This window comes from Chelmon rostratus, chromosome 11 (assembly GCF_017976325.1).
Source record: "Chelmon rostratus isolate fCheRos1 chromosome 11, fCheRos1.pri, whole genome shotgun sequence".
In the NCBI taxonomy this organism is placed as follows: domain Eukaryota; kingdom Metazoa; phylum Chordata; class Actinopteri; order Chaetodontiformes; family Chaetodontidae; genus Chelmon; species Chelmon rostratus.
The window spans coordinates 17,114,208-17,138,996 of NC_055668.1; the positions used below are offsets into that span (position 1 = coordinate 17,114,208).

At 42.7% G+C, this 24,789-nt stretch overlaps 2 protein-coding genes across 2 annotated transcripts; both read right to left on the bottom strand.

Annotated features, from left to right (window-relative positions):
* Positions 1-7,164: 7,164 nt before the first annotated feature.
* On the bottom strand, positions 7,165-12,384 carry LOC121614111 (carbohydrate sulfotransferase 15-like). Its single transcript, XM_041947890.1, has 5 exons — positions 12,043-12,384; positions 11,114-11,453; positions 10,171-10,314; positions 7,492-7,648; positions 7,165-7,330 (listed from the first exon to the last, which is right to left on the bottom strand). The coding sequence occupies exons 1-5, from the start codon at positions 12,382-12,384 to the stop codon at positions 7,165-7,167; spliced, it is 1,149 nt and encodes a 382-aa protein (XP_041803824.1).
* Positions 12,385-17,241: 4,857 nt separating this feature from the next.
* LOC121614107 (carbohydrate sulfotransferase 15-like) lies at positions 17,242-24,007 on the bottom strand. The gene is made up of 7 exons (XM_041947886.1): positions 23,514-24,007; positions 22,777-23,116; positions 21,452-21,595; positions 21,038-21,194; positions 20,668-20,824; positions 19,006-19,153; positions 17,242-18,833 (listed from the first exon to the last, which is right to left on the bottom strand). Exons 1-7 carry the CDS (start codon positions 23,898-23,900, stop codon positions 18,643-18,645), a joined length of 1,524 nt encoding a protein of 507 aa, XP_041803820.1. The 5' UTR covers positions 23,901-24,007; the 3' UTR covers positions 17,242-18,642.
* Between the last annotated feature and the right edge of the window lie 782 nt (positions 24,008-24,789).

Below are 24,789 nucleotides of genomic sequence, written 5' to 3' on the forward strand. Positions count from 1 at the left end.
CATTGTCAAATAACTTTTCACTACACAGCAATGAGCCACACTCTTGTACTGGGTGACATGTTCCTAAATTATGATGAACATACTCACTGAAGTTTATTTTGAGTCAAGACACACACCATCCTGCTGTAATCACTCACAAATAGTTGCCAACAAACACACAATTTAGTTCTGTTTGTTTGCTAAAAGCTACAGCTTATTTGGGAAATGATTCTTATTATCTTTTTTAGTCATAAGAAGATAGATAGATAGATAGATAGATAGATACTTTATTTATCTCCGAAGAGAAATTTGCAGTTCCAGCAGCTCAAAAGGTGGACACACAAAGGCATGCAAAAAAAGAAGAAGAACTACTTTCAAGGAATGAACAACTTACAAGTCGAGATCAACCCACCAGTAAAGAACAACTTTCAAGTCGGAGGTAAAGATACACTACAAAATACAAAATAACTGTCATGCCCTCCACCTCTGGCACCATCTAGTGGCAGTACCTCTCCCTCCCTTCTTTCCCTGGCAGTGTGAGCATGACTGCCACGCTGGTGGAGGGCAGGTGCAGCTCATCCCAATCACCGGATTGTTTCCAGCCGCGGCGGGGAGTGGTCACCTCATTGAAGCATTCTCCAGCCTGTATAAAGATTCCTGCAGACCACTACTCGACGCCAGTCAGTGCACCCTGGCTCTGTTGGTAATTTTGACTCGCATCCCGAAAATTCCGTGTGTTAACCCTGCTTTCTCTCTGTCTAGTTCCGACCCTCTCTGCCGCCTGAAGATCCCTCCTGCCACACTCATCTGCCTCTGGTTGACCTGCCTGGAAACTGCCTTCACCCACCTTCTATTACAAGCCAGCAACAGCCACACTGCCACGCCACCCAGCCCTGGGTGTACTCCCTTTCATTCCCGGTATCTGTCTGTCAGTAAGCTCTGATCTCTTGTTGATTGTTTCAGTTCAGCCTTTATAGGATCCTTAGTTTATTAGCCTTGTTAACCTGTTCAGTTCTCCATTCTAGTTTTGTGTTCTGGTAGTTTTTTCGCCTAGTTGCTAGTGAGCACAGGTTGCTTTGTTTTGTAGTTTTGACCACCACTCCCTGTGTTACATTTGTCATTGTAAATAAATATTTTCATTTGGACGCAACTGTCTGCTGTGTCTTTGTCCGCGTTTGGGCCTCTGAACCTGATCCGTGACAATAACAATATAAGAAAAAATAGTGAAGTAAAAATAAAGAACTAGGCTATCCAGGATAAACGTCTTAACATCTGTCTATTCAGGATAAACATCTGTAATACAGGATAAACATTTGAGCAGGTAAATATGTGCATAGTAGTGCAGTTGTGCAAAATAACAGTGTGCAATAGTCGGATTGTCCACACTTGGGTCCAGCATATAGATGTGTGTGTGATAAAGTGCGTGTGTCCATGCTGTGCGGTGTAAGTGTGTAGTGGGTTTGGAGTTGTTGTGTTGATTATTGTTTTTGGGGGAGGAACGATTTTTTCAGTCTGTCAGTAGAGCAGGACAATGACAGCAGTCTGTCACTGAAGCTGCTCCTCTGCCTGGAGATGGTGCTGTGCAATGGATGATCAGGATTGTCTATTATGGACAAGAGCTTGTTCAGTGTCCGTCGCTCTGCCACAGATGTTAGACTGTCCAGCAGCTCTGTGCCAACGACGGAGCCTGCCTTCCTCACTAGTTTGTCCAGGCGTGCTGCGTCCTTTTTCTTTAAGCTGCTCCCCCAGCACACTACTGCGTACAGGAGGGCGCTCGCTACCACAGACTGGTAGAAAATCTGCAGCAGCTTTTTGCAGATGTTGAAGGATGCCAGCCTTCTGAGGAAGTACAGGCGGCTCTGTCCTTTCCTGCACAGAGCATCAGTGTTGGCAGTTGAATCCAGTTTCTCGTCCAGCTGCACTCCCGGGTATTTCTAGGTGTGAACCACCTCCACGCAGTCCCCTTTAATGGTGATCAGTTCTGGACATGGCCTGGGTCTTCTAAAATCCACCACCATCTCCCTGGTCTTGGTGGTGTTGAGGAGCAGGTGGTTGGAGTCACACCATGTGATGAAGTCCTGGATCAGTTTCCTGTACTCATCCTCTTGTCCACTCCTGATACAGCCCACTATGGCTGTGTCGTCCGCAAACTTCTGTACATGACAGAGCTCCGAGTTGTATTGAAAGTCGGACATGTACAGGGTGAACAAGACCAGAGAGAGCACAGTTCCCTGCGGTGCTCCTGTGCTGCTGGCCACAGTGTTGGACCTGCAGTCCCCCAGCTTCACATACTGAGGTCTGCCAGTCAGGTAGTCAGTAATCCATGCCACCAGGTGTGTTTCAACTCCCATCTCTGTCAGTTTGGCCCTGAGGAGCAGTGGCTGGATGGTGTTAAAGGCACTGGAGAAGTCCAAGAAAGTAATCCTCACAGCACCACTGCTTCTGTCCAGGTGAGAGAGAGATCGGTGAAGCAGATGATGGCATCCTCCACTCCCATCTTCTCTCGGTAAGCAAACTGCAGAGGGTCAAGAGCGTGGTGGATCTGTGGCCTCAGGTGATGGAGCAGCAGCCGTTCCATGGTCTTCATCACGTGTGACGTCAGGGCGACCGGCCTGAAGTTGTTCAGTTCCCCAGGATGTGGTTTCTTCGGGACTGGAATGATGCAGGATGTCTTCCACGGCTGGGGAACCCTCCCCTGTCCCAGGCTCAGGTTGAATATGCGCTGAAGGGGGTGTCCCAGCTCCCTCGCACAGGCCTTCAGCAGTCGTGGTGATACTCCATCTGGACCTGCGGCTTTGCTGGGGCGCAGCCTCTTCAGCTCACTACAGACCTGAGCTGCTGTGATTGTCGTGGGTGGTGTGAGGGGAGGAGGAGAGATGTCCTCATCTGTGTTGGTGATGGCTTGCGGGAGTAGGAGGGTGGGGGCTGCTGTGCTCAGAGGTGTGAATGGGTTGGGGTGATCAAATCTATTGAAGAAGTGGTTGAGCTGGTTTGCCCTCCCCACATCCCCCTCAATGTGGGCACCCTTCTTGGAGCTGCAGCCAGTGATGGTCTTCATCACCTCCCACACCTCCCTCATGTTGTTGTTCTGCATCCTTTCTTCTAATTTCCTTCCGTACTGCTCCTTCACCTCTCTGAGCTGGACTCTGAGTTCCTTCTGTACCCTCTCGATCTCCAGTGTGTCACCATCTTTGAAGGCTTTCTTCTTCTGATTCAGAAGTCCTTTGATGTCACTGGTAATCCAGGGCTTGTTGTTGGCAAAGCAGCGTACAGTTTTTACTGGAACAACAGTGTCCATACAGAAGTTAATATAGTCTGTGGTGCAGTCAACCATCTCCTTCATGTTCTCGTTGTGAGACCCCTGCAGTGCTTCCCAGTCTGTGGTCTCAAAGCAGTCTTTCAGAGCCTGCTTAGCTTCAGGAGACCACTTCCTGAATGAGCGTGTTGTTGTTGGTAGTCTCCTCACTCTTGGTATGTAGTGAGGTTTGAGCAGGACCAGATTGTGATCTGCTTTCCCCAGTGCTGGCAGGGGGATGGCTCTGTATGCATTCTTCACGTTTGCATACATCAGATCTATTGTCCTCTTCCCCCTGGTGCTACAGTCCACGTACCGGTTGAAAATGTGGCAGCAGAGGGGGTCGGGGTGAATGATGGATCTAATCTAGTGACTGTTACGTGAATTTTGTTGGAAACAGTTGGAGAGATTGATAGTCAAATTGACAATAGTAACCGACAACGCCACCCCAGGAATTTCACCTGGAGAATTATGCTAACCCTTTCCACAGTAGAGATAGCACACAAGTTCGTTTTACTGATGAAGGCTTGAGACTGGGTCCAGTATAGATAATACGTTCTTTTATTTAACAATATATTATAAGTTTAACACAATTCATCAATAAAATTATTACGCACACACACACAATCAAACACTCCCTCGAGACCAACCCAACAAAATAAACACAAAGGCAAATAACTAAATTGGGCTTAACTCATAGTTAAACTAATAAACCACACAAATTAACAAAACCCCACAAAATACACAACAAAAGGACAAATAAATAAATTGGGTTAAATTAATTGGACCACACAAATTAACAGAACCAAACCCATGCAAACAAAAGAAAATGGTCAAATAACCCACAGCAGATAAGCAAAGATAATCAGAAATAATCTTGAATTTATCAAAAATAATAAACTCCAATAAACATGCAGAGCAACCAAAGAAAGATGATAATAAAGAAGAAGTAAAGCAAACAAACATGCAAAGCAATCCAAACGCAAGGCAAAGGACAAAGATAATAACTAACTAAACCCAAATACACATGCGACTCAATTAAAAGAGAAATTATTAATAAAAATCAGTCAAGGTGTGCACAGCCCAGGGTAAGAACGGCAACCACCCTAATGAGTGCCAACAACAGCAACGCTGGAGGTGCAGGGTTGGATGAATGGAAACAAATAATTGTTCAGCAGGTACACAAAACGCAGCAGGTAACACAGATCGGCAAAACAGCAGGTGACACAGACCGGCGAAACAGCAGCCAGCTGATGCGGCGTGCCGAGGGGCGGAGTTAGAGCCGGTAGAGCGGATTGCGCACACGTGTACCCGTCAGGAGGACGACCATCACAAGGTGAGGAAGAGGAGAGCTCTGCGCCGCAGCGGCGCGACCACAAATGCGGCAGAGGACCGCGGACCACCCACCTCCACGCTACAGCACATGAGACGAGGCGCAGAGGGAGAGACACTCAATGGGCCGCGATTGTCTCCGACCATGGAGAGGGGACACCTAAGTTCAGGAACCGAGGACCGGCGAGCCGAGCGATCCGGCTTGAGGCGACCAGGTGAAGCAACTGGTGGAGTCGGGGCACCCGGAAGCTTCAGGCAAGAGGGCTCCCAGAGCACAACCACCCACCTTTATAGACTGCGCCCCAAGCAGAGACAAGCTGAGACCGCAGCACCAATTAAGGCAGCACACAGCTACAGCCCTACTGCTACATTCAGCAGCCAGTGCATTGTCCAAAGTGACATGGTTAAGGTCCCCAGAGATTAGCACAAGGGCCTCAGGATGCTGTGTTTGAAGTTTGGCCACAGCGCTGTGGATGACGTCACACACAGCCTCCGCGTCGGCGCGCTGCTGAATGTAAACAATGAGAACAATGGCGTGACTGAACTCCCTGCGCAAGAAATAGGGACGTAAACTTACAGCCATGAGTTCGATATCCCTGCAGCAGCTGGAGATTTTAATGTTCACATGCCCAGGATAGCACCACCGTCTGTTCACATACAGTGCGAGTCCTCCTCCTTTGCGCTTCCCACAGGCTCTTGTGTCTCTGTCCGCTCTGACTGTGCTGAAGTCCGGTAGCTCCACGTTAGCATCTTGGATGCTAGCTGTTAGCCACGTCTCAGTGAGACACAGTAAACTGCACTCCCTGAAGGTCTTTAGGTTCATCGTCAGCGCAGCCAGTTCGCCGATCTTATTCGGTAAAGAGTTCACGTTTCCCATGATCAGAGAAGGCACCGTAGGCTTGAATCTCCACCTCTTTGCTAGCCGCTTTGCTTTTAGCATAGCGCCGGCTCTGCAGCCCCGGCACGGCTTCCTTACGTCCACAGGTAAACACGGGACCACACCGAAGCGGGACTCTGCTCTCAAGGCGATTAAAAAGTTCCTTGAATAAACGAGTGTCTGCGTTGCTTTTGAAGAGTCCATATCCATAGGATAGAGAAGTACTTTCCAAGAAACCCAGACAGAGGAAGAAAAGAAAAACAAAAGAGTGCGAAGATCACAGGGAGCTGCTAGAGAGGCTGCCACTCGCGTCAGCGGCGGAAGTAATATTAAGAATGGGACACAGACAGGAAAGCTGCAAAGTATTCAAAGCAAAATACTTACATTGTAAGTAAATACATTGTTGGTTATTGTTCAATAACATGTAGAATGCAGCAAGCGTCAGCCTATAGCTCTTCTTTTCACAGTTATGCACTTCAAAATAACTTAATCACGACAGATACTGTTAAAGGTATACAGTGGTCTCTGATATCCTGTGAGCTTTCAAAGCAACAACTACACAACAGTCCTGAAGAGACCAAAATATTTGTGTGTCAGGATTGGCAGTTTCTCCCTGCCAGCCCCCTGTGTTTCCTTTGTGTCTCCTCCCTTGTGTTTCATGTGTGTTCTCTCGCTCCCTGTCTGTGTGTCTTTGTCTCTGTGCTGAGCTGGACATGGCCACCTGCACACCCGAGGATCATTACTAATTAACCCACACAGTATATGTCCAAATTGCAGATGAATCAATGAAAATGTTTTTCAGAGTGTAGTGAACAGGTCCAAGAACTTCAGAACTGATACACTGAGAAACAAACTGTTGGTTCACAACTTAGTTAAAAAATATGATTAGATTATAGAGAAAGTATGTTGGGCATATTCAGTATGAATGAGAAAAAACACACAGCAAATTTGTGCAAACGCATCAAATAAATAGATCCCCCCCACACTTCTCATGGGTCATAAATTATGGTTGAGAGAGATTACCTTCGTGTGAGTCTTTACTTTGTTGTAGGAAACTCCTGCATAGTATGCCTTTAATTCCTGGTTATTAAATGGCAAAATTAAGAGTCAAAGTTATTTGATCCAGATGCACTGACACCTGACACACACTGAAACTAAACACTGTGCTTTGATTCTCAAGCAGAGTGGCGCAAGCTTTAACAGACTGTGAAAACCCTCATCTTCATCTCATTCAGAACAGAAGAGTCAACAGAAACAATCGAATGAATTATTTTTGAGAGATTGTGTTTCTGTTCTCAATGGTTTCAGGCCCAGCTGATTGTCACGTTTTACTGTCCTAAATCTCTCAGGATAACAGTGCTGTCATCTACATGTTGAGAATAGAGGTGACAACCGACAGAGCTTATAACTTGGCTCAGTCCTGTGGGAGCACTGCCTGATAGAAAATATGCTGAAGGGTCTGAAGTGACACAGGACAGCTAGTTGGTTATATTTGTCCCTGCACAGAACAAGACGCTCATCAGTGCATTAATATCCATTTACAACCACTTGTAGGACAGGTGCAAATTCTCAGAGAGGAAACTAGGTTGTTTGCTGTTGTGTATGATTAAATACAGGCGTACAAGTTGTCATTATTCTGATGTATATTGATATTCAGACAGTTAAAAGTGAGAACATCATTTCATCTTACCGGCATGGCTCTGAGGAGGCTTATGTTGTGGACGCAGGAACGAAGTGACCATTCAGATAGACAGGACTGAAACAACTGGACAGACTTCATGGCCTTCTGATGGAAGTCCTTTACTGTCTTTTTGTCCCTCCTAAAATACAGGTAGTCAGAATAAAGCCTGGAAACAGAAAGAAACAGAGGTGTAAGCCAGTTACAAAACAAAATGTTCTGCAACAATTAGAAATTACAGGGAATTAGAGCCAAACCAAACTGTTTCAGCACAGAAAGTCAAATCTGTGTCTTTTCAGGCAGATGAGTGGATGGATTTTTTGACAGTACCTCTCTACAGGATCTCTCAGGATGATAATGAGTTTGGCACCAGGCTGCAGTGCGTGGATGAAGTCCTGGGTCAGAAAACCGGGCTCTGTCTCCTTCCTGTCTCTGCGAACATACCGCCAGACTTGGTTGTCCCACATAATGGCGCCACTGGCTTCAACTGTCAAGACATTGATAAATTCAGTGCCACCTTGGGTGAAAACTGTTCTTTTAAAGGTCCAGTATGTAGGACTTACACGTGTTTTCAGGTATGGTTTATCAAAATAATCAAAATTACACTATATATCAGAGCTAGAAATTTTAAAAACAGAAATGAATGTTGTATTATCAAATTTCAACTGTTCTTGAACAAATCATGTTCTTGGAATGCTTTCACCAGTAAAACTGACCAAATCTGACCTTAGAATGATGGTAATTCATCAAGATCACTTGATTATAAACGAAAATGTATGTCTTATTTAAAATTCATAAACTAAAGTGTTTGCACGAACCACATCGTGTAAAAAACATAAAATTCTGCACTCCTCAGGGTAACTGGGAAGCATTGATGTCAAATTTGTGTCATGGACGAACAAGGGATTGAACCCAAATGCAGACCAAAGTGACAAAGCTGGTACACTTAAACTGTGAGTAAACTTTACTAAAGGATTTAAGCAGCCTGTGCGTAGGTTTGAAAGGGGAGAAGGAAGGGTGCAGCGCTACAGAGAAGGTCACCTCGATATAGGATCACAGCCTGCAGCAGCGAGAGACTCTAAGAGAAAAGAAGGAGGAAGTTCTAAGTCACCCACAGTGCTCACAATGGGCAAAGAGGATTTAGCACCCTCTCTATGCCCAGTCCAGGCGGGAAGGGGCAGAATTTTCCATCACTCTGGAATCAAGGCCTGCCATTTGATTGAAAGCCCATGTGACATTAATGCCGATGGTCTGATTGTGTTCACCAAAGACAGCCTTATGCTCTACAATGGCACGTTCAGAAAAGGACTGGTCAGATAAGCCAGAGAGGAGTATAAAGAGGAAGTTAAGGACGGGCTGAAGGGCCAAGATGGTGAGTCCTATGAGAAGAAACAGGTCATGGTGACTAATGGAGCAACGGTCACGGTGGCTGAAGGATTCCAGGACTACCAGGTCTAGATGTTGATATCACTGGAGAGGGGTATCTATAGGGAAAATGAAATGCAACTCAGATGAATTGTGGTGTGCAAAGATGGATTGAGAAGGCAGTTGTGGGAGTTTTGAAGCTTTACTTGGGGATGCCCAGAATGGGGGATTTAAACAAGGAAATCATGGTCATCACTTGCATGGATTAAGACCAAGAACTACTACTCCTGGCTACCATGCAAAGCGGCGAAAGATCAGCCAGCAAGGAGGTCCTCACCAAACCTGAGAAGTTGCGACCTATGAAGGCTAAGGAGGTGACAGGGCTAGGGAAACTTGCATCTCAAGTTCAGCTGCCTTCAATGCCTGGAGCAGGACTCAGGACCAGTATAGGATGCCCTTGGGAGCAGCAAACCTCCAGGCCAAGACCTTCATTTTCATTGCTGCAGGCCACGGGGCAAGCCAATCCCTTGGAGGATTATCCATGGGACCCTGGCCCTGAGGCTCCGAGGAAGATCTGGGGGCAAGATGTCTGCCAACCAAAGCCCACGCCATCCAGAGGCCTATCTAGAGAAAGGATGGTGCCATGACCAGCAGGAGGGCCGCTTGCAGAGTTGACATTGTGGCAGACCAGATCAGTGAGAAAGGGAGGATGACACAGATGTCAGCTTGGCTTTAGCATTCAGACTCAGAGCACAAAGAAGAGGAGATGAACAAGGAAATCTCCATTGACGACGACAATAACCCTCAGCAAAAGGAGCCACTGCCAGTCCAGCACACCGAGAGATGTCACTTTTTTGAAGATGCCAGCCAGTGAAATTACCATGCCTTAAAGAGATGGGATTTGGAGCAACAGTTCCCAGGGGGAAAAAGGAAATAAGAGTAATGACTGTCGAAGAAAGCCGCTGAGAAGCCAACCAACACAGCACCACTGGATTGGTCCATATAAGGCCGACCCAAGACGAACATGGATGGAAGGAATGGTACAGGTCAGTGGACATCACATCCATAACCCAGCAAAAAATTCAAGAAAGTGACTTCTCCCCAGCTGGGAAGGAGAAGGAGAGGCAAATAATTTTCAACAGCAAATGTGGCATGGTTCAAGAATGACTGTGGGGATCTGGGAACCAAATATGTTGACATCACTGAAGGAGGAGTGCAATCCCCAGACCGGCAGTATCTGCTGAACCCAGGAGCTATAGAGGAAATGTTGGTTGGAGGCTGGATCAGCTTCAAGGCTCTCAACAAGTGACCAACTGCCAACAGCGCCAGTCTGTCATGCATTGATCTGGCAAATGGATTCCCTCCCCTAAGATTGGCCAAACCACATATAGACAGCATTCACACTTAAAGGCAAAGCATATGTGTGGCAGAGGTTGCCCCAGGGGTACAAGAATTCACCAATGTCTTCCAGTCGGCGGTGATGGACATCCTGAGTAACCTAGGAGCAGCCATCTACATTGACGCTGTCTTCATTGCTGATTGCACAGTGGACACTAACAATACCAATAACCCCCCCCCCCCCACCCCCACACCCACACACACACACACACACAAAGACTTTAACATGTGTTTACATGTGTTCACCTGTTACAAACTGGGTTATGTGGTGGTCTCCAGATGAATTTCGAGTCATTTCTTCTTGGATGTGTTGGGCTGCCTTGTCAAACAGATCCAGGTAATCTTCCACAGGAAAAATGCCTTTGAAGGCACTTTGGATGTGGGTATAACCTGCCCCCCAGGTACACAAAATATCACTCATTATATACTCTTTTATACACATGAAGGAGCTACAGGACGTCTTTAGTCGTGGTAGGTTAGTTTTCCAGCTTTCAGACCAGCAATTTATCTGATCAACTTGCTCTTTTTATTGCAAATTCCTCTAGTTAGGGCTGCAAAAAACAACATGTAAAATACAGCAAATATATTGGGAAGGATTTCAGTGAGCGAAGAAATCAGTTTAGGGGTAATAACTTCATAAACTGAGGACTTGGTTGGTTTACTACAAACTATACTACTAATTAGTCCTGTTTATTTAGGTCCTGAAATGACATCGTTTATTTTCCAGAGCAGTACTACTCAAGATAAGCCTTATGGCATAAAAGTTTCTCACATAAAACAGACTTCACGTCCTTCCTCGAAATTAGGGATGAAACGGAAAGAACAGAGAAAAATGCCCAATACAATATCCTAGAGCAGAATGTGACATTGATAAATGTCTTGATTTGTCCAAACTACAGTGCAAAACCCCAAAACATTCAATTTACTATATTGACTTTTACTGTAAGCAGAAAATTCTCACATTTGAAAGCTTAAAACCATAAAATGGACATTAGTCAATAATCAAAACAGTTGCTGATTAATTCTCGTTGAAACTATTCACTGTTCAAGATTAGTATATTTTCTGCCATCTGCTTCTCTCTTTTGTGTGAATTCAATCCTCAATTCTAGCTATCTTTCAATCGATCAGCTAGCTTCCACAAACTTCATCAAAACATTTTGAAATACCGTCCCCCTCCTGATGACTCACCACAGCGTCTCCTGGTCCACCACTGTGGTTCCTTTATGATGCTGTACTGGACCTCTGGATGCATTCGCAGCCTGGAGTACAAGTCAGTTGTGCCACACTTTGGTTGGCCAATGATGTAGAAGTACGGCAAGCAGCGCAAACGAAACAATTTGCCATCTCTGTGTTGTAAGTGCTTGTGGAAGTTTGGCCTCATAATGTCACACAAAGTCTCTCTGGTTGGTGAGCCAGGACAATAGTGGTTATTCCTGTATGGATCAGTGCTGCGTTCACTGGAGATCTCCTCATACCAGCAAGGGCTCTTGACACCAGGCAGGAAATGGCGAGGAATTACAGAGAACAACTGCAGAGAGGAACAAAACAATATTAGACAAGACAGAGGGAGGACAAAATAACAGTAATATAGTACAATACAGAGTAGTTCCATTTGTCACAGTGAGCAGCTACTATTTAAATCTTGAATTCTTATATTTTACAGTGTTATGCAAGTGGCTAGAAGTTCTCATGATGTAAAAAGTGTCAAAACCTCCATAATTTAGGGCCACATGACATGATTTTGCAGCTTTGCAACTGATGCATCATCACCTTCAGCATTTGGCCACTGTTAGTTACTGTGAGTTGCATTATGTTGTTTTGAAACCTCTGTTAGACATTCATATGTCTGACATTCACTGGACACTGACACATAGCACTAATTGTTATTCAACCGACTGACTAACTACCGCTGTAACTGTGATATCCAGTGTAACCTACTATTTACTTAACCATCCAAAACCGCAGAGGTGTCAGTCTCAACAAACGCTGGTCATTATGAGCTTCACCAAACAGGCATTTTTTTGCAGGCTGATTTTAAGATGTTTTATTTTTTATCATTGCTGGTCTTGTAATGTGAAACAAAAATTAATTACACCATTTTCCACAGACTTACGTACATGAGAGTCCATTTCAATGACATCTTTTTCATCAGGCACCTTCCTGGGTGTGTATTCCAGTTTGGAGTTAATGATCTCCACCAGCTGTTTCATGTCTATTAAACTGTTTTGAGAGGAAACTTCAGCTGCTGCTGTGTTTGACTGGACGACCCCAGGCCTGACCTGATCGGGTGAGGTGGTGAAGGGAAGTCTTATCCTGTCCCACGTCAGGTTGTAGGAAGCCATAATGAGAAGCGTCAGTGTCAAGACCATCAGAAGGCAAACCACCTTGACTTTTGAAAACGTCATCAGGCGAGTCAGTGACTTAAGGGGTGCCAACTTAATATACACATTTTCAGACATGTTTGCTTTCCAAAAATAAAACAAAACAGAGGCACCATAAACATGTACAAAAAGGATCAGGGAAATGATTCTTTCAGTACTTCTTCTAGAGGAGGTTGTGTATCTTGATGTGTCCACTCATCATAGTCTTTAATCTTCAGGTCATCATTCATCTTACATGCTCCCCCATCCCCAGCAGGGCCTCCTGTAAATCAGAAACACTTGTTAAAACATGGCACACAGCTTTTCTATGTGGAATGGACATTTCTAATATTAGAGTATTTGATGCAGTCTCTCTGGGGTGTCAGTATGTGAATTTCAGTTTAGACCCTCTTCTATATCACATTCATCTCAGGTCAGCTGCAGAGTGTGTGAGGTCTGCTGGATGGAGATCCCTTACTTTATGATGAGAGCTACGTACACAGCACATGCAAAGACAAACTCTACTGACACTTTCAAGGTCAGAGTAGTCGTCATTGTGTCATTCAATGAAATGTGAAGTATCAGCAGACAGCAGTGGGCACTTGAAAGTGCTGATGACACCACAAAAAGCATCAAGAGGAATGAAAAGCAAGACATAGAGTCCGTCTCCTAGAATGTTTTCCTTTTCTTTTTTGTATTTGTGGGCCAACAGGAACATGAACGGGCAGCAAACAAACAATGTACAAGTAGAAATAATGATAGTGATAAAAAAATAAAATAAAATAAAATAAAAACAACAAAAAAGAAATAAAAAATAATAATGATAAAGATAGGAAGGAAAGGAGGTTGGGGTCCATCAATCAGGAGGCATAGACTGCAGAGAGCGAAAGAATGTTTAAAAGGGAAGCCACTTGTAAAATTTATCAGAATTCCCAGAAGATGGCGTCTTGCCAATAAGGAGGTAAAGGCAAAAATATCTAATTGGTTAGAGGTAAACCGGTTGTGGTCTTCTGGGAACCCGAATATAGCGACATGGGGAGAGACTTATGGTCATTGAAAGTATTTTTGACATGGTATCAAAATAATTCTGCCAGAAACGAGAGAGTAATGAGCAAGAATAAAACATATGAGTTAAATTACAAGGTGAAGCATGGCATTTGTCATAATTATCTGCGATACTGGGATAGATTTGTGACAATCGAGTTTTGGAATAATGGACTCTAAACAATGCTTTAAACTGTATAAGTGTGAGACGAGCACAGGCTGAGCTAGTGTGAATTTTCTTAAGAGCAGTGTCCCACCAGACATCTCCCAGATGTAGACCCAGTTCTTGTTCCCAAGCAGTCTTGACTTTGGTAACTAGTGAGCAATCAAAAAACAGGATTTCATTATAAACTTTGAAGATGAGTGATTTCTGAAGTGGATCGTGAGTTAGAAGTTCCTCCCATTGTAGATTTGGTGGTAGAGATGGAAAAGCTGGAAATGAAGCATTAGCGCAATGTCAAATTTGGAAGTAACGGAAGAGACGGGAGGGTGGGAGATGAAATTCTCTTGAGAGATCTGTAAAGCTGCGAAAACTAACATCCTTGTAAAAGTCTTGAAAACATTTCAGGCCCTTATTATGCCATGCAAAAAAGGTTGAATCTGTAAATTCAGATTGGAATAAATGATTCCTCAATAAAGGAGCTAATGTAGATGCTTACTTAAATTTGAAGTGCTTCCTAAATTGATACCAAATTTTAAGTGTGGAGTGAACCACTTGGTTATTTGTAAAGCCAGAGAGGTTGGATGGAATAGAAGGAGTAAGTAAAGCAGTTAGGGAGGATGAATCACATGACTGCGACTCTAAATCAAAGCATGGCAGATCAACTGATTTGAACCAAAATGAAATCTTGTGAATATGTGCTGCCCAAAAATACAGTTGAAAACTTGGAAGTGACAATCCACCATTGAATTTACATCTCTGAAGTGTGGATTTGCGGATCCTGGGCGCCTTTCCACACCATAGGAAGTGAGAAATAGTCTGATCAATTGTTTTAAAGAACTGCTTTGGGAGGAAAAGTGGGAGATAGTGGAACAAAAATAGAAATCTAGGCAAAATGTTCATTTTGATTGCATTAATTCTTCCAATTAATGAGAGAGGTAAGCTTCCCCATCTTTGGAGGTCAGATTTAATATTAGACATTAAAGGCAGGAAATTACGGGAAAAAAGAGAGTTTAGCCTTCTGGTTACATTGATCCCTAGATACTTAAAGCCAGACAGGCTAAATTTAAAAGGGATGTCAGATTGTTTGAGTAGTTATGCTGAAGCATTGACAGGGTAGCATTCAGTTTTAGAGATATTTACTTTGTAGCCTGAGAATGATCTAAATCTCTGAAAAGTAGATAAAATTGTTGGGATGGAAAGGACAGGATCTGAAACATACAACAATAAATCATCAGCATAAAGAGACAATTTAAATTCTGTGCCCAATCGTGAAATCCCAGTAAAAATGGAAGAGGACCTGAGAAAGATTGACAAGGGCTCTATATCTAGCGCAAACAGTAGGGGAGATAGAGGACAGCCCTGTCTGGTACCACGGGCAAGAGTGAAAAAACTGGATTGGAGGTTATTGGTGGAGATACTAGCACACAAATATTTTCATATTCATATTCATATTCAAGCTGTGTTTTGAAGAGCTGAAACTGACAGACTGACATTGCCATCCACAGAGCAACGTTGCTAGCATGGATGAAAACCACACAAATATTTTCATATGCATATTACAATCTTCTCCATATGCATGAAAAAGAAATCACAATTCAACATAATTTGAAGAACAAAAAACAACAACCATTCCCTGCTGAGAGGTACGCAGCGATCTGTATATGTATTTTTTCTTGTTCTGGTCCTTTTCAAAGTCACATTGTGGATGAAATCTTGGCAGGAAATCTAACAGCTCCTGCTGTAAAGCTTGTCAAAAACACAGTGTAAAAATGCTGAAGGACTGAGTCACTGTTCAAACTAAGCTGTTTGCTAAATATGTAACGTAAAGGCCCTGCAAATATTAAACATTTGTGATGAAAATCAAAGACTGACACAAAACCTTCCTGACTGGGCAGCTGCCAGATGGACCCACCATGTTTCAAAGGCTCTGTCCAATAAAACTAAAACAAACCACCAGGATGGGAGAGAATAGAGTTGTAAACAGCAAAAAGGTGTCCGATCTCCATGTGAGCTCTGCAACACACATCCACCTTCCTACTGCAGCCACAAAGGACTACATACACGCAAACCATGGACACATACCTACTAAATGCTGGAGTCACCAATCACAGCTGAAGTCTCACCGCTCCTCTGTGGTGAAGCAGGTCTCTTTTTTCAGTACCAACTGTTTGAGATCTTAAGCACCAAGGCAAGTGATACTAGACAAAGATGATGAGTCTTATAGTGTTCAAACTGACTTTGGGTGGAGCATCAGTGCTGGTTTAGCACCTTGCCTTGAAACAGGTTCTGTGAACAGTCAGTCAGCGTGCCTGACTCTGTACATGCTGTTGCTCTCATGCCAATTATCTTCAGATGAGCTGCCAGCTGCTTTCATCTATTATTAATTGGGACGCTCAGTCAGACAAATGAAATGTGGCCAACGTAGCTGAGAACTGGAAACTGGAAACCTGTCTTGCAGAACAATGTGATTTTGTCTTGAACGCACCTCATGCAAGTCCTGCTTGAGGACTGTGGGAACGACAGACAAGGCCTGTAAAAATGTTGTCAGCTCTACACTCTCACTCAGCTCTGTAAACCCAGTGATGCTTCCCTGAGGTCTTTATTGTATAACGCTACTGTGTAAACAGCCACCCTCTCACAACTGAAACCCTGAACAATCCAGATATCTTGGAACCACTCAGTTCTAATCATCTCATGTCCACAGAGGTCACCACTGCACGACCCCTCCCAGGCAAGTTTGTCAGAGAGGGCTTGTGCAAGTCAGTTCTCTTACGAGAGGCCTCTTCAGGACAAATAGGATGTAGAAACAGTACAGGTTTGTAAAGTACATTGTGTTGTGGAAAAGGTCATTTCAGAGTGTACAGTGGATGATGATGATGGTGGTTTGTCATGTCAGTTCCCAGGTGTGAATGAGCGGAAACTGTGAAACGAGGAATGATGCGAGAAAGCGGGGTGGCTGCTCATCCCAGTGGACAATACATTTATGATGTAATGTAAGTTGTACTTTGAATGTACATAAAAACTAATGTACTTTCACATTCTTCAGGGACGACTGAAGCGCAGAAGGTAGAGCGGCCGTCCGCTTATCAAAAGGTTGGTGGTTGGATCCCTGGCATCGGCAGTCTACATGTCTAAGTATCCTTGGGCAAGATGCTCAACCCCAAGTTCCCCCTGATGTGTTCATGCTGGTAATGAGCAGGTGGCCTAGCTACCTTGTGTGAATGGGTGAATGCAGGCCTGTGTTATAAAGCACTTTGAGTGGTCAGCAGACTAGAAAAGTGCTATATAAATACAATCCATTTACCATTCAGCATTGTCAGTACACTTTAAGTGTAGTGGAAAACTCCTAAAAATGTAGGATTTAAAGTGCAATACCAATTTGCTTCAATATATTGCCCTTATACTGTACATGAAATGCACTACAACCTACAAATTAACTTACTAATTAACTAATTTTAACAAGTTACTTACAAATGCATCTCCATTCATATATTTATATATTGCATGAGCATTTCCAGTACACTTTAAATATACTCTTCTGTCTCTGACTACAGGTTTTGCCCTGCACTTCCTGGTTTTTGGTCTGTCTGTGATTGTTTGGTGTTTGCTTCACCAAACGCTTCAAGGGACTCTGAATCCAACTAAAGAGACTGAACTGAGTGATCTCCCTCTACTCATGATTTTTCTTCAATAAGTACATGTTGGCAATGACAGAGGCAAGTGTCACGTGTAATCTGAATGCTGTTTAATGGAACAGGTTGTCAAACCATGAAGTCAGGCACAGTTAGGGGTTTTCATCTCCTCAGATGACAGGGACTCATGACACTACTGTAGAAGTGTTTAAATGAGTCACTCATCTGTGTTCCCTGTGCTGTGTTTAAGGCATCTGCGGAGAATTCAGTTTGCTAGCATTTGCATGGCCCAAGGCTCGGTTATGACAAACATACAATTCTTTTTTCATTCTATAATCACACAAAACATGATAAATGTTTAAAAATATATGGAAATTAGTTGATGGCCAAAAAATGCATTTAATCTCTTGGTTTCCACATGCAAAATAATGCTCCCAGAAACATTATTCAGCACACCAACAGTATGACATTTTAACATGGTATCCTCATCAAATGTAGTGCTGAGTGACTGGACTGATGATCTGAGTTTTAGTGCCCTGGTGTGATTAATTCCAGTACCTGAACATAATGTCACTCGACCACCATCAGTTGCAGAAATTGTTCCCAAAAATGCCATTTTAGCATGTTTTTAGCTCCTTACCAGCAGGTTTTCCCCTTTAATGTCCTATATACATAATATTCTCACCCATCACATAGAAATCTTGTAAATATGCTGCATGTGGATCATTTTCGGCACATTTCCCCAGAATTCAGCAAGACTTTTGGTATTTTTGGGAACCTTTGGGACAGTAGTAATTAAACTAACAATTATTTGCATTGGAAATTAATCTTTTGTTGATTTTCCCAGTCAAATATTTATCTAACCACTCAAATGTCAGAAAAAAGGGGAACATGCCAAAATCACAATCACCCACAACTCAAGGTAACATCTTCAAACTGCATATTTAGTATGACCAACCATCCAAAACCCAAAGATATTCAACTTCCAATTAAAAAAATCGCAGAAAAGTAACAAGAGCTCACATTTGAGGGGTGGACACAGATTTGCTTGAAAAAATATAAGTGAATGATCAATTATGGACAAATCGTTTCAGACTACTATTCTAGAATTTAAGTTTAAACAGTTTGCAGTATGAGTTTGTACTGACTCACCCACTGCTGGGTCAGTGAGGTTGGGGAGGTTTTAAAACTGTACTACCGTACTAAAATATCTCAGCTTTCAGAATGTTCCTTGATGACTTTCCACAGATCCACTTTGTGCACAAACCAATTCAGCGATTACAAGATGTACCCCTTTCAAGTGAGTACTGTGTTATTACAAGTGTAAATTGTTTTTTATTTAATAATGAACGGGACAGGGGATATTTCTCTATTTTAAAGGTCAAATCATAGTACCATCACCACATGATTCCCATCCAGATGTGTGGATTAATGAATTTATGGGAATGTAACAGTGTATTTTAAGGGTTTCATGTGCTTTTTCACAGCTGTCCACTTTCTGTCCACGCTCATATCCCTTCAGGGGTAACTCCACAGGAAGGCGCTGTCGTCCAACACACTGGCCAGTTTGCGGTTGAAGGGCTGGTGAAATTCCATGAGGAGGTCTCTGGTGGCTGGAAGCATCGGGCCTACTGCCTTGCCGTATGCGCCCCGGCAGTTTGCCACATGGTTTTTCATCAGTTCTTCCTCCAGCTCTACTGACAGAGGACCTGCAGGGAGGAGGGGAGGTGGGAGTCCAGTTCAATACAAAAGCCAAGACTTGAGGCAGAAACAGCCAGATAAATACAGGACGCAGCCAGGAATATATTGGCTGTTTTAGCCTGATATTTTAAAGGTTTGACTATACAAATAGCATGTTGCTGAATCTTTTTGGATGCTTACTCAGACCCAGAAAATCAAAAGCTTTCTGTAATGTCGCTCTCTTGTTGGCTGCATAGTCCTCCAGTCGTAGAACTAGAATCTGGTCCCGATGGAAAACTGTCAGCCAGTCCAGTAAGAAGACAACGTACAACCCCCCACTTAGCCTCATCTGTGGGGAAAAATCAAATTAAATCAACATCAAAAGTGTCCTGAGGTGAGAATATTTTGTCAAAGTCAACAGCAGACATACAGGTGTTGGACAAAATGATGTAATTCATATATGGAAATCAACTTTGAGGAATAAACCTGGTAGTTTTTTTTTTTTAAGATGTCAACCAATAAAGTGAAATATTCAAAGCAAAATACTACTAGACATTGTTGCTTTTGTTCCATGATATAATATAGCAAACTTCAGTCTTTAACTGTCCTTTTCCCAGTTATACACGTTAAAGTAACTTCATCACAACAACAGACACTGTTCCAGTTATACAGTGGGCTCTGCAATCAACACTTTGATATGTGAGCTTTCAAAGCAACAACTACACAACAGACCAAAATATTTGTCTCCAAATTGCAGGTGAATCAATCAATGAAAACATTGTTCAGTGTGTAGTGAACAGGTGCAAGAACTTCAGAACTGATACACACAGAAACAAACTGTAGGCTCATGACTGGCATAAAAACACTGTTTGATGTGCAGGGATGTTTCAGCATGCTGAAGGTCAGACCAGTTAATTTGTAGCTGTAACAACAATGACAGTTTTGTGACTTTAAGGCCTGAGTACTTCATGAAGTCATTGTTTAAAGGCATACTGTGCAGGATTCTGATTGTAAACATTCAAACTTGGCCCCTCTTCCACAGCTCACCACCACCAGAAGTACACACCCCCTTCTGCTCATCCCCAACCACAGCTGCCCTAGAATAGTGAACATAAGGCAGCAAGTCGAGAGCGGTGTACCTGACTACCTGCAGGAATTTGAATGAGGAGATATATTGCAAACATTTTCTCACTTAGGTGGCATGAAAATATCGTAATTAAAATGTCTAATAATGTGCCAGGTAACAGACAGCAGTCAACAAGCCGACAGCAACATTAGCTACTTGTTTTTGTGTCCAGACAGGAGAATTTAGGGCAGCCTACCAAACATCTGAAACAGACAACACAGATCACAGCGTCGCCCTTGTCACCACCTTTTTATTGGCTGGGGGCTACACACCCACTGCCCTTGTAGCCAAAAGATGACCTGACAACAGCAAAATGAGAACAAAACAAGAAAATACAGGCAGGGGGCAGGGTCTCTGCAGATACACTGCCACACACTTCTAGTGGGTCACAAGTGATGATTGAGAGAGGTTATTTTGTGTCTCTACATTGTTTTCAGGAAAACCCTGCATAGTATACCTTTAATTTCCAGTGACTGAATAGTAAAATGAACAGTGAAATATATTTCATCCAGATTCACTGACACCATGAGGCCTCAGGAGGGCAGCACAGCACAATACTACCCACTGAAACTCAAGACTGTGCACATGAGTGCAGTACTATTAATTTAACCACTTGGAAGGACAGGTTCAAATTCACAGAGAGGAAACTAGGTGTTTGTTGTTGTGTATGAGTTGTTTTTGTTTTTATGTATATTGATATACAGACAGTTAAAAGTGAGACCATAATTTCATCTAACCGGCATGGCTCTGAAGAGGCTTCTGTTGTAGACACAGGAGCGAAGTGACCGCTCAGACAGACAGGACTGAAACATCTGTACACACTCTATGACCCTCTGATGGAAGTCCTCTGCGGACTTTTTCCCGCTCCGAAAGTGAAAGTAGTGAGAATAAAGCCTGGGAACAGAGAGAGACAGAGGTGTAAGCTGTTGGAACTATGACAGGACATTTTGCTGGATGTACAATAGGAGTGTCTATTTAAAACAAATATGTGTGCAATTATTAGAAATCACAGGGAAATCCCGTAGAAACAAAGCAAACTGTTTACCAACAAGAAAGTCAAATCTGTGTCTTTTCAGGCAGATGGGTGGATGGATTTCTCCACAGTACCTCTCCACTGGATCTCTAAGGATGACAATAAGCTTGGCACCAGGCTGCAGTGCGTGGATGAAGTCCTGGTTCAGAAAACTGGGCTCTGTCTCCTTCCTGTCTCTGTGAACATAGCTCCAGGCTCGGTTGTCCCACATAGTGCATGGACTGGCATCAACTGAAACATTGATTATTTATTCTCTGTACCTCAAGCAAGTGGAGTTGCCTTTTTAAACACTTTGAAATATCTAGAGTAGCACCACCGTAGTGCTCCTGAGGCCAAAGCCTCTCATGGAAAATCCGTTGAGAATGAGGGAAAGAAGGAAGACAGAAGGAAGGAAAGGGAGACAAAAACAACTGCAACTTAAATCTTTTGACACAAACAATACCAAGTCATACCCACCCCCACACACCAACACTTTCACATGTGTTTACCTGTTACGAACTGGGTCATGTGGTGGTCTCCAGATGAGTTTCTATTAATTTTTTCTTGGATGTGTTGGGCAGCCACGTCAAACAGATCCAGGTAATCTTCCACAGGAAAAATGTCAGAGAAGTCTTCTTTGAAACGCTGAAAACCTGCATGCACAGTACAAGTACACCAAAACATCATTCATTATTTACTCTTTTATACACTTCTTCACCAGAAAATGCATTTCATGGATTGTATAAACTTTGAATCAGGTTGAACTTGCAAACTAGCAATTTATCTCAACAACTGGACATTTGCATACTGATAAACTGAAATTTATTGTGCTCTTTTGATTTCATTTGCATTGTGAATTCTGAGTCAGAGATTCATGTTGCAAATTCATCTAGTTGTATGTAGTTTAAAAAAACATGATTTTTGTTTCAAGGAACATCGAAAGAATATCTGATCAGGACAAAATCTGAACTCACTTTGGACACGGAAAGTTCAAATTTAAATCATCAGCTGTTTGCTGATTTCACTTTTACAAAACCTGAGACCAGTGGAAATGGGGGACGACAAGAAATCCACAATCTGGAAGATCTTGCAGCACTGTCTGGAGTCATCACTTCCCAAACAATATGATGATTGTTCATGACTGTTAAATTATTCTAATGCTGTTAGAGGCCAATAAATTGGGGTGGATTTCAGTGAGCTTGGAAGTCATTTTATGGATAATAGGTTCATAAACTGATGACTCCATTTTTCTTTTGTTTTACTAGACACAATCATTAACAACTAATTAATTTTGTTTATTTCCATCCTTTAAGATACATAGCTTATTTCCAAGAGGAGTACGAGTCACTGGGACAAGTTTCTCACATAAAACAGACATTTCATCAGAGTTGCTACTAAAATGGGGATGAAAATCATGATTATTTTCATTGTCCTTTAATCTGCCTATTTTCTCAATGAATCGGTCAACAACACATCAGAAAACAGAGAAAAATGCACAATATCCTAGAGCACAAGGTGACATCAACAAATGTTTGACCTACAGTCTAAACCCAAAAATATTCAATTGACTGAATTGACAATTATTGTAAGACCAGGGAAAGCCGAAAATTCTCACCTTTGAGAGCTTTAAACCATAAAACATTGTAATTGTTTTAAGTTCTTGTTTGAATGTCTAAATGACTTTGAACCTCTATTCTAAATTAGTGTATTCTCTGCCATCTTGTTTCTTTCTTTGGATGAATTTGATCCTCAGCTATAACTATCTTTCAATCCATCAGCTCGCAAACTTTTCATCAGAACATTTAGAAACAGCGTCCCTCTCCTGATGACTTACCGAAGTGAGTCCTGGTCCACCACATCGGTTCCTTTATAATGCTGTACTGGACCTCTGGATGCATTTTCAGCCTGGAGTACAGATCAGTTGTGCCACACTTTGGTTGGCCAATGATGTAGAAGTAAGGCAAGCAGCGCAAACGAAACAGTTTGCCGTCTCTGTTTTGTAAGTTCTTGTGGAAGTTTGGCCTCATTTTGTCACATAAAGTCTTTGTGGTTGCTGAGCCAGGACAATAGTGGTTATTTCTGTATGGATCAGTGCTGCGTACACTGGAGATCTCCTCATACCAGCAAGGACTCTTGACATCGGGCAGGAAATGGCGAGGAATTACAGAGAACAACTGCAGAGAGGAACAAAACTGGGTTGAACAGTGAGACATAACTCTAATTGCTATTCCTCTTCGTGACTCCACCACTGTCACTGTGATTTTCATTGTAATTGCTGCAAATGGTCTTGCTTTTTTGAAGAATAACACTGAAACACAAAGGGATACGTGTAGCCTAGCATTTACTTAACAGCCCTGCAAACTTTGGCTTTATAACCATTACACTGCTACACCTCTGTCAGTCTCAACAAACACTGACCGTGATGAACTTTACCAAACAGGCATTTATCTGCTGGCTGATTGTTCGGTGTTTGTTCTGACTCAATTATCATTTGCCACCATATTTTTGTCATTGTTGGTCTCGTGTTGTGCAGCAAAAATTAATTACACCATTTCCCACAGACTTACGTACATGAGAGTCCATTTCAATGACATCCTTTTCATCAGGCACCTTCCTGGGTGTGTATTCCAGTTTGGAGTTAATGATCTCCACCAGCTGTTTCATGTCTATTAAATTGTTTTTAGAGGAAACTTCAGCTGCTGCTGTGTTTGAATGGACGACCCCAGGCCTGACCTGATTGGGTGAGGTGGTGAAGGGAAGTCTTGTCTTGTCCCATGTCAGGTTGTAGGAAGCCATGATGAGAAACGTCAGTGTCAAGACCATGACAAAGCAAACCACTCTGGCTTTTGAAAAAAACCTCCCCAGGCGAATCCACAACAATATTAACCACTTATGATCCAGAGTTGCAGACATGTTTGTTTGCCAACAGTAAAAGAAACATATAAGCACCATAAACATGTACAAAAAGGATCAGGGAAATGATTCTTTCACTGCTTCATCTAGAGGAGGTTGTGTGTCTTGGTGTGTCCATTCATCATAGTCTTTAATCTTCAGGTCATCATTTGTCTTATTACAGTCTTACATGCTCCCCCATCTCCAGCAGGGCCTTCTGGAAATCAGAAACACTTGTTAAAACATGGCACACAGCTTTTTTATGAGACCTCAGTTTTACTTTCAGCAAAACCGTGTAGTTTCTTTTGAAGTATTTCAGTCATCTCCGAAGAAAAGTGGTATGAACATTTTTAATATTAGAGTATTTGATGCAGTCTCTCTGGGGTGTCAGTATGTGAATTTCAGTTTAGACCCCCTTCTATACCACCAGTCACCTCTCAAACATTTGAGGTCAGCTGCAGAGTGTGTTAGGTCTGCTGGATGGAGATCCCTTACTTTATGATGAGAGCTACGCATACAGCACATGCAAAGACAAGCTCTGCTGACTCTTTCAAGGTCAGAATAATCGTGATTGTTTAATTCAATGAAATAATGAAATATCAGTAGACAGCAGTGGGCACTTGAAAGTGCTGATGACACCACAAAATGCTGCTCTGACATCTACAGTCATCAATTGTTTACCAGAGTTATTAATGAACAGTGCTGCTTCTGAAACTAATCCTGATTCCTGGCTTATCTTTATGTCTGATACTGCATTTGCACATTTATGTTGTTTTCAATGAAAACCTTTTCAAGCTGTGTTTTGAAGAGCTGAAACTGACAGACTGACATTGCCATCCACAGAGCAACGTTGCTAGCGTGGCTGAAAACCCCACACAAATATTTCCATATGCATAATACAATCTTCTCCATATGCATGAAAAAGAAATCACAATTCAACATAATTTGAAGAAGA

What these genes read in the sequence shown, in the direction of transcription:
- LOC121614111 (XM_041947890.1), bottom strand. Translation starts at nt 12,384, where the DNA reads ATGTCTGAAAATGTGTATATTAAGTTGGCACCCCTTAAGTCACTGACT. An exon ending in GTGGACCAGGAGACGCTGTG is followed by an intron (nt 10,315 to 11,113) that starts GTGAGTCATCAG and finishes CCTGGGGGGCAG; the next exon opens with GTTATACCCACATCCAAAGT. An exon ending in CTGAGAGATCCTGTAGAGAG is followed by an intron (nt 7,331 to 7,491) that starts GTACTGTCAAAA and finishes TTCTGTTTCCAG; the next exon opens with GCTTTATTCTGACTACCTGT.
- LOC121614107 (XM_041947886.1), bottom strand. Translation starts at nt 23,900, where the DNA reads ATGTTTATGGTGCTTATATGTTTCTTTTACTGTTGGCAAACAAACATG. An exon ending in TCATTGAAATGGACTCTCAT is followed by an intron (nt 23,117 to 23,513) that starts GTACGTAAGTCT and finishes TCCTCTCTGCAG; the next exon opens with TTGTTCTCTGTAATTCCTCG. An exon ending in GCCTCTTCAGAGCCATGCCG is followed by an intron (nt 19,154 to 20,667) that starts GTTAGATGAAAT and finishes TTTTCCCCACAG; the next exon opens with ATGAGGCTAAGTGGGGGGTT.